This window comes from Cyprinodon tularosa, unplaced genomic scaffold (assembly GCF_016077235.1).
Source record: "Cyprinodon tularosa strain WSP-4 unplaced genomic scaffold, ASM1607723v1 ctg33, whole genome shotgun sequence".
In the NCBI taxonomy this organism is placed as follows: Eukaryota; Metazoa; Chordata; class Actinopteri; order Cyprinodontiformes; family Cyprinodontidae; genus Cyprinodon; species Cyprinodon tularosa.
This window is the reverse complement of record NW_024039041.1, coordinates 3,184,658-3,194,629: the sequence shown is the minus strand read 5'-3', so window position 1 is coordinate 3,194,629 and position 9,972 is coordinate 3,184,658. Positions and strand designations below refer to the sequence as shown.

The window sequence follows — 9,972 nt, the reverse complement described above, 5'->3', positions numbered from 1 at the left end:
TCTCCAATATGAGATCAATAAAGTTAAATTATTATTTAAGCAGCTCCTCAATTAAAATGTCTGCATAAACACAGAAAACCTCTTCATATTTCCATTACTTCTACCTCATTTTGTCAAATAAACATGTAAAAAAACTGTATTGGTTTGACATGAGTGCAGGCAGGAGTTTTAGACCAAAACAAAAATAAATCCTCTGCAATGTTTTCGACATTTCTTGAGTCCCAGCAGGAGTATATCCAGAGAAAACCAACTTCATACAGAACATTTAGAAAAGAAGTTTGGATTTCTTTGCAGCTTTTTAGGATTTTTTTTTTCTATGTGGTGAACATGAAGATTTGCCAATTTTAAGATGCATTATAGGGCTTAAAAGATTGTAGCATATTTTGTTCTTCACAATATCAGTTTGGTTAGAGTTTTGAAAAACACTTATTGTGCCCTTTGACATGCTTTTCTCTCTTCCTTCCTTTTTTTCTACACTTTTTTCTGTGTTTGTACCCAGTCTGTTTGTTTCTAACCTGTTTGCTTGTGTTAATGATGCGGGGGAAATGTGGCAAAGCGAATATGACAACAGTCAACAGTCTGCTGCATGACTCCTGCTCCCAAGCTGAGAAGCAGCTCTCCGTGATTGGCTGAGAAAAGCTCCAGCTCCGAGTGGAGGCAAAGGATGCCAGAGTGTTCAGGCGATGCATGGAGGAAGGATGCATGCAGAGAGCGCAATGTTATGTGTTGTTGCATCGCTTTGCAACTTTCAGGAAAACATCTGCTGCGCGTCCAGCTCCGTCGGTGCAGTTTAGATGTGATGTTTTGGCTCCGTGTTGCAAAACCTCTGCTCACTTCCACTGCTGGCGACGCGTCCTCTCAGGAGTGATGGGCTCCAAGTTCACCCGACAAAGAAGTCTGGATCTTGAGAGCAAACTGACCAAGAGGAGAAACCAGCGAAATGATCATCCCAGGGAGGACGAGAGAAGTGGCAGCAGGAGCGGCGGAGACTTCTTGTTTACATCCCTGATGCTCAAGTCCGACAAGCTGCCGGGGATGCTGCGGAAAAGCAACCAGAGCCCCTACATCCAGCGGGTGGCCTGGGTCCGGGAGATCCAGAAGCTGCTCAGGGAGCAGAAGATGGAGCAAGCAGGAGAAGTGCTCAAACTACTGAGAAAGGTTGGACACTGTCATGACTTTTGCTTTCTTTGTTTGTTGTAAAAAAAAAAAACACAATGGTCAAGTCAAAGAAGCTTTATTGGAATGACAGTTTTAAACAGACTGTCAAAGCACAAGCGCAATTAATTTTTTTTTTTCAAATAGGCTAACTTTAAATTTTATCGCATTAAATTAATACTACTACTCTTACAATATATAAGGTAGGTACTTATCTAAAAGCTGAAATAGAATGGTTTAATTGAATAAGTTGTGGCCAAAATATTAATTGTCACCTTTGTTTCTTTTAAAAAAAGATAACTTTCCTAATATATGTGAAATACATTATAAATATATATAAGGAAATATATATAAGAAAATAATATAAAATATATATGTTAATGTAAACTTAGTTCTAATTTACTGTGAGTAAGATTTTCTATGAAACAATTCAATTAATAGAAAAAGGGGAATCCATCTTCAAATAAATCAGAGGCGTAGCCAGAAAATTTTTATAAGGGTGGCCAGGCAATAACCAATGTACACTGAGCCAAAAGTAGATAGGCACCAGAACCTCAGTGTCAATCTACACAGTTCCAACAGGAACAAGCATAAGGTTCATGTTTCTAAATAAAGACAAACTATAGTTTCCTACAGCCTTTGCTAACAAATAGATGCATATAAATAAACATCCATCTAGATAAAAGGTATATTGGATAAAATTCTTTGAGGTTTGAGTTCTGGAGCGAACATCTTTTTCATCGTCATTACTTACCTTGTTTTATCAATAACATTCTGCATTAAATTGATATTTACAAGTACTAATATCTACATAAATTAATCATTTAATAGGTTTTTATTGAAATAGTTATTTACAGTATGATTTCACTGAAGACTCTGCGATGTCTTGCAGAGACACATCATTTTCTCTTTATGGCATATAACACAAAATCTAGTTCTTAAAGATCATGAATTCTGTACTAATCATCTCTAATGTTGGTATATTGATTTTCATAATTAACCACAGTATTTTTGTTGTCAAGTAATTGTTAATATAGTATATAAAATTAAATAGTTTTGAATATTCTACTTGAGAGAAAAAAATGGTAGGGGTGGCCACAGGGGGGGCCAATGATTGGCTAAGGGTGCTCATGGCCACCCCTGGCCCCTGAAATGAACTCCTGATGATGACTTGAATGGAAGCCATTTTTTTGCCTTAGTTTCTTTTTGTTGATGATTTAATGTGTGAAACATCTTACTCCTATCAGCTTTAAAATATTATGCATCTAATTTTTGTAAATAATTGCCAGCTTCTACTGCATATAATGAAACACCATAGGAGCCTCTAACTAAACCACATGTACGTTTCAGTACCTGTTTTGTTTAACATCGCTTGCTGCAGAGGTTTGAATAATGTTTTGAGGAGAGTAATGCATCTCTAGCTCAAGCTACAGATATGATTAAGATTAACTTTGGTTGTTTTTATATGGTATGGAATTTTTTAATGGTCTTAAAGAAAGTATCCAATGTCATTTTGAAGTTTACGAGAATAATGGAGACGAGATACATTGATATTTTTTTCAGAAATTACTGTGTTTTTTCCTGGTATATACATTGGTTGATGCAAATGTGCATCTGCTTATTCATTAGTGCATTCAGCAGCCATGGCTTGACATCTTGTGTCGCACATCTCCCTTAATTGCCATAAATTGTTAATGTTTTGTTTAATTTTTAAATAAATGTTTCTTGTTGTAATTGAGATTTGTGTAACATTTGTTATTGTATAATTTTAATCATATAAATGTATGAGGAAAAAGCAATATCAGCTTAAAGAATCAGCCCCAGAAATCAGCAGCAAACATTGTAGATCAGTTAGACTGATAAAAGAATAATAATCGCATTGGCATTAAAAACCTTGCATTGCTCGATCTCTAGTGGAAACTGATAAACTCTGTGTGGAAAGAATCAGTTTAATCCTTCTTGAATATTTCTGTCTATAAGGTTTCTGTACATATTTGCAACTCCTGAAATAAGTAGAAGCAAAATCATGGTTGCTTCCATTTACATTTAGGGTCTTTGGCTCCATCGCCCAAGTGCCTCTAAGTAATGATACAAACCTAATACAACACACCTAATTCAATTATCTGAAAGGCTTCCTGAGAATAAAACCTCTACAGGTTCTTTCCAACTACATAATGATTTCATTCAGGTGTGTTGAAGCAGGTGCACATCTGAAAGCTGCAGGACCCTAACCCCTGAATGTGCTAGTAACCCATGCCTTAAATATATGTTCGTAACCCCTGCCTGAAATAGAACTTAATTTTCCAGGACAGCAATTGCATTTTCTTCTTACTTCTTCCCTCTAATGTCAACTTCAATAATAACAATGATCTACTGTAGGTTTTACTGCAGTTCCATGTATGGTGGGGCCGTACTGGTAGGATTAGATCATGTTGACAGTTTTTCAGGACACATTTATGGACTTCAAAATCACCAAATTGTTTTGTGCATTTTGTAACAATTTTACCAAGTGATCTGTAAAAATCCTTGATAATAAAAAAAAAAAAAAAAAAAGAACGATTAATACTATCATTTCCAGTACTCAGAGTCGCCCTGATACGTTTTGTTGTTTGTAAACTTTGTGGAAACCCATAGTATAGCTCAAAAACATTTTGCTGCAATCAAGTCAACCCATTTGAAGTAATTTTTAATGCTTTCATTTAACACCTGAGGTCTTTAATCCGTTTAAAACAAACACTGGCTCTATTTGCTTTGTGGTAATGTTCCTACACTCAGGAAATAGCCCAATAGTGTGCGGACTAAGGTGGACTAAGTTCGGTTGTTAACAAATTATAGAACACTTAGTTTATGGTTTGATTGTGGAAACTTAATCCCACACAGCTGAGGTCAATGCTGCAAGCTTGAGCCAAACCCATTTCTGCAGCCGCGTATGCATTGCATTCTGGAGCACAGTAGAGTTTATAACAAAATGGAATGGAAGCCTGCCTATTCTATGAAGCAGAAGCAATATTTTTTTTATATACTTCTCAGATAATTTGGCATTAAATAGTACAAAGTAACAAAATGGTTTCACATTTTTTTTGCATTCTTTTGCCCCCCACAACACAGCATCTGATTCCTATATTTACACATGGTTCTCTCAACACATGCATATTTGACCAACAAAGAAATTGAATATTCATTTATGGTTTTTGGTACAGAAAAGTTAATAAACTCATCAAATGATTCAAACCAAGATAAACAAACTTTAGGTAATAAAACCCACCTTGAAGTTATATTTCTGAATCATTGGGTGCAGTTTTAATCTGTTTGATCGAGATGGGCTTTCTTAAAAGAGCTTCACAAAAACTGACCGAAATAACTTCTTACAAATAAAACTAGAGTAAAAAAAACTCTAAGAAAACTGTAAACTTAAACAATCTGAATTCATAAAAGAGTAATACAGGTGCTGTACATGTTTTGTAGGCAAAAGGATACTGATGTATATTTTGAAGCAGCAATCTGTCACATTTCCGATCAACGGAAGATCCTCCTTCTGTTTCATACATACCAGATATCCATATCACCAAAATGCCACATTTCAGTCGCGCACGAAGCACAACTGCTCCCTCCATCACTCAGTGAGGTAAACCACAGCACTGCTACATCGTTTGGGCTGGAGCCAAGTGTCTGACTAATAACACTTCCAGATGGGTGGGGTGGTGGTGGTGGGGGGGTCGAATAAGTGCCAGTAGATCTCCTGTTGCAGCTCACCCACTGTAAGGCAGCTTTTCCTCATAGGAAAAGAATGTGGAGATAATCACCTTGAGATGATAGATGCAGGAGCATCTCTCCTTCTTTCACACAGAGGAAGTCATTGAAAACAGGAACCAATAATAGCGTTAAATCTTCATCAGGCATATGACTTCTGGGCCATCATTTTAATTAGTTTGGGGGTTATTCTAGAAATTAATTAGTAAAGAAAAACTGCACAGGAGTTTATACGGATAAAGCTGCAGACAAACTCATCTTGTTTCCTGAAGTAAAGAGTAGACAGGCAGCAGTTCAAATGAGGCAGGCTGTGTCATTTAATTAACAAAGAAAGCATACATTTGATTGTTTTAAAACCAGTTAATATACTTCTGTATAATATTTTATCACAATTACCACTAATGTATTAGGTTTCTCTTTTGCAGGAAAGCAAGACTGAGTCTTTCTGCTGCTAAAGTAACATTGATTACATTGAAATGATATTCAATTATTCAATTTATTGTTATTTTGTAAGACATTAGTGGAAAAATGTTTCTTAAAAGAACCATGTAGTTTTCAAGAGCTTAGTGTACTATTTTTACCATGTTTACATTCTTACCAGTAGTATTATTATAAAAAGCATCAGATAGATGAATATTTGGTCAGGCTAGCTGTCCGATTAGCAGATTTGATAAAAGCAGTAGCAATTCTTTTGTTTCACACAAGACAGCACAATATTATTAAATGTGCAGTAATGATGAATATTGTGATCCTGTATCATCTGGAAGTAACTAAACTTTTCCTTACTCTAATCTCACGCTCTCACTCCTTCCCATGTCTTCCATGTCCCCAACCTCCCCCTTAGCTTTAGCATTTCAGTTACTACTACAGATATTAGGCGCTGACATAAAAGACAGTGAAAGTACTTCCAGATGGCCTTATATGTTATAGGAAGGCAGAGTTTGAATGCTTCACTTTAAATATCATCCCATCAAATAGGTCTTCTTTGGAAATCACATACATAAGTTCAAATTCTATTAACAGCTGTGATTTATTTTTAACCTGCTTACTTGCAATGCACAGCAACAGCTGTGGGAGGGGCGGCACTGTATTACCCTTTGTAATTCAACTCTTTTTTTTTTGTATCTTAAAAAAAAAGATTTTAAAGCTACAGATTGTAAAGAAACCTGCATTTTTTAAGAGCTTTGGTAAATCTGGTCAAGAAAAAGAACCACATGCCCATTGTAATAAATGCTCTTTCATTTCTTTACTTTAATCTTCGAGCAAAACTTCTAAGGCTGCACAACACAAGAAGAATTGCATTAGCTTATATTATTGCAGAATGACTGAAGTTAGTGACATTAACCAGTCAGTTAGAGTGGCTCAGGTTAGCCAGAGCTATCTCTGTAGTTATGCAGTTATAGGCTTAGACTATTGGATGATATAGGGACCCTTTTTATCTTTTTGCTTCATTCTATCTCTATTCGCAATTAAGCAGAATTTGTTAGTACAATCTCTAACATAATGGTCTCTTTCCTTTTTCTCATAGTAGCTTCATCTGCACTGTTCCAGTTTGGCTGTGACACCATCCTGGAGAGAAATATCAACTGTGCTGCTGCCATTAACATCTTTCTTTATAGATGTTGGAGCTTGGCCTGTTTTTTCAGTATAGTCCTGTTTCTCTTACTATGACTGGCTGGATGTGCTCTACATCATCCTCTGACATGGGGTCTGGGTCTGGAGCTTGTCTGCTGGCTGTGTGTTGGACCCGCCTTTTACAGTTACTTTTTGAATCTCTGCTTCTGTCTCCTTGAACCCCTTGAACCTCGGCAGATGGCCGCTCACACTGAGCCTGGTTCTGCTGGAGGTTTCTTCCTGTTAAATGGGAGTTTTTCCTCTCCACTGTCGCTCCAAGCATGCTTGGTGTGAGGGATTGCCTTCGAGTCAAAGAGTCGATGCAATCAGCTGGTTTTCCTTAGATAGAAAACTTTGGATCAATTTGTATGATCTGGTTGAATTGTCACTGTAAAGTGCCTTGAGATGACATGTGTTTTGAATTGGTGCTATATAAATAAACTGATTCAATTATAATTTATAGTTCTTTCTAACAAGGCTGCAGAGTGGTGCTGTTAAAAGCATTGCTATCTTGCAGTACGAAGGGTTTATCCAATGTCCCTTATACTCTGTAAGCATTTTCATATTAGTTTCCCATATTTCACTTTAAGTCTTGGTGTAAAGGGTTGTGAAAGTCTATCCGAAAGGCTAAACATTTTTTCGGATATATCATTTGGATGCATAGCAATCATCAGTTTAAAGTAAAACGTACATTTGAAATAGTGCTGTTATTTTCAGACTATAGTTGCTTATCTTAAAGCGACTCTTGATACAAGAATCTTCTCACATTAGTCAGAAAAGTTTTGCTTATTTTGTGACTTAAGCCACTGGCCAGGATTTATCAACATCCGAAGACCTTCAAGCAGTAAAAGTTCTATTTGTTTACTTGTTGAGTGGAAAATATGTTACTTTATGAGGATGAATCACAAATATTTAAACATGACTGTGTTTTGCAAAGTATTATATAAAACTTTCAAATGTACAGTTGCTGAGAAGAACTGTTGCACCTACTTTTAATACCAGTGTGAGGGATAGCTTAGGCCTTGACAGTAATTGGGCATACAGATTCAGTCACTGCCTGTTCCAGCTGCAGGTCATGAAGAATAACATTTGAGTCCAGGATTTTTGAGATGAAGGTCCTGATCCAGAGGGAGGATCCGGATTAGGGTTAAACTAGACTAAGGAGTGCAGACTATATCTTTAAACTAGATGAAACCCAGGATTGTTTCAGTCTGCTTTCAAGAGGTTAAGGGACAGACAGATGATCCAGTCTCCTGTGATTACATCCATTATTAAGTAAATGTTTGAACTTAATCACTAACTCCTTTTTATTCATGACTTCTCTCAGTCAGCCAATAAATTCAGGGGTGGTGATATACTAACAGAAAGTCTTGTTATTTCACCCTAACAATTGGTAAACTTGTGTATATCAGGCCAGCAAACTAATGAGCACAGACTACAGGTATTGTTTTGAGTAGTGAGTTTAGCATCTAGCGTGAGGTTTATTCTGTCATTTTTTTAAAGAATGTTTTCTGTAGAGTGGTAAAAGATTCAGAGAGAGCTCAGGCCAAAATAACAAACAAAGCAACCATAAAAGAAAAAACAAGTGACTTACCTAACTCAAACTAAAACCAAAATATACAAGCCTACACAATAACCTACCTAACAAGCACATAAAGAGGAGAAAACTGGGGTTAAAAAAAGGGGCTCTCCCCTACAAAAAACGGTGTTACTAAAACAAAAATTACATCCATGTTGGGGATGTAACAATGAGTTTGTATGCAGGGTCTGGGTTCTGGCTACACTATGTTGCCATAAATGAATCCTGTGATAGTTTTTGATTTGGGTTTTCTTTTCTCTTCATCAGACATCAGACTTTGCTTGCAGCATCATCTTTATGATGATCACAACAGACTTGTTGGGAACATTAAGCTGTGACATCTTTAAAACTGCACTTTTCTCACCATATCTGTTTTGGATTTGATGAGTTAAATTCCAATGTCATTAACCTACGAATTGCAATGGAAAATCACTTCAGCAGTGAACAATTTATCAGCATGTCAAACCAGAGGATCATAGATCAATACAAAATTGAATTAAATGCAACCTCTATCATCTTACTGCTGCTGAATATTCCTTTCATCGAAGCGGAAACCTGTAGGATGGGATTTATTGCATTAGGCTCTATACGTTTCGGGATTGTAATGTGTGGGATGATGTTCTCCTGTTTAGAGATGCTCTCCGTATTCAGACCTGAAGACACGCAGCTTTAACGAGGACAGCTCACAGGCATCCTGCCGGAGACACAGAGCAGAGCAATTCATGCTTTTCACAATAAAAAGAGAATGCAATCAGATCTCTTTATATATCTTAAAGAAGTGTTTCTTTTTATCTGTTAATCCACCAGAATTTGATGCAGCAGCTGCATGGCACAGCGGAGGCACTTATATAATCACAAGACACTGTTTAATAACCCTCAATGCTTCTGTTTCTTCACACATGTGCTACCCTGACTGTGGAGGATATTTCAGCATCAGGGAATCCCACTGATCTCTGCTGTAATAAATCAACCCAGAAGCTGAGGGAGGAGAAACTGCTGATGGGGGTTTTTTGTCTTTGTTTCCTCCGTCCCCCAAAGCGTTATGGCAGTCAGCATATATTGAAGATGTTTTACACAGCTTTAGCCTCCAGGCTGCCATTTTAAAAGCGTTTCAGCTCATGGAAAAGCTGACAACATGTATTCAGCACCTCCGCAGCCTCTGGTTTCACCATAAACAGGCATATGATGGACAGAAACACATCTCTTATTTTTTTTTCTCCCTTTATGTTTGGTAAAACCAGTTATACCCATAATGAAAGAGTAGAGAAACACCTTCTTAGGTTTGCATGGCCTTAGAAAGTATTAAATTGGCTTTACGTGTAAAAAGGAACAATTTCCTCTAACCTTTTAATCCGACTAACCTTTAAGTTTCTGATTGTGTTGTTTCATGCCTTCGCTCTTTTTTTTTTCTGTGCATTTATTTCAGAATCTTAGTTTGAAACGAGGAAATAAAAGCACAAACCTACATTAGACCATTGTATTTACATAAACTGTAAATAAATTGTAATTTCATTTTCTATAGCAAAACTTAAAAATGTATTATTTGAGTTGTTACAGTAATATTGCATCTGTTCTCACTTGTACCCAGTTCCCACATGGCTCTCAGCTTTTTATATTATCTTCATATATACATAAGGACTGTGTGTAGTGGAGCTGCACAGTTCTCTGATGGGAAATCCTTATCTCCTTGCATAATGATAACAAGCTGAGATGAAAGGAGCTAATAAAGGAAAGCCTGGAAATCAATTTTCAATCTGTCTTTATCTAACAGCCCTTAAATTGGCTTTTAAGTTCCGTTGAGTTCAGATGTGTTTTAATGGTTCAAGTTTAGTGAGAGTAAGCTGTGCCTTTTTTAACATCTTTCTTCTTTTTCC

At 36.7% G+C, this 9,972-nt stretch overlaps 1 protein-coding gene across 1 annotated transcript in view; it reads left to right on the top strand.

Moving 5' to 3' along the window:
* The first annotated feature begins 629 nt into the window (after nucleotides 1-629).
* lrrc75bb (leucine rich repeat containing 75Bb) overlaps nucleotides 630-9,972 on the top strand; it is a 59,616-nt gene continuing 50,273 nt past the window's right edge. The window contains exon 1 of the mRNA XM_038293629.1: nucleotides 630-1,158. Coding sequence (XP_038149557.1) covers nucleotides 688-1,158 — 471 coding nt within the window. The 5' untranslated portion in view covers nucleotides 630-687. The remainder of the gene's footprint in view (nucleotides 1,159-9,972) is intronic.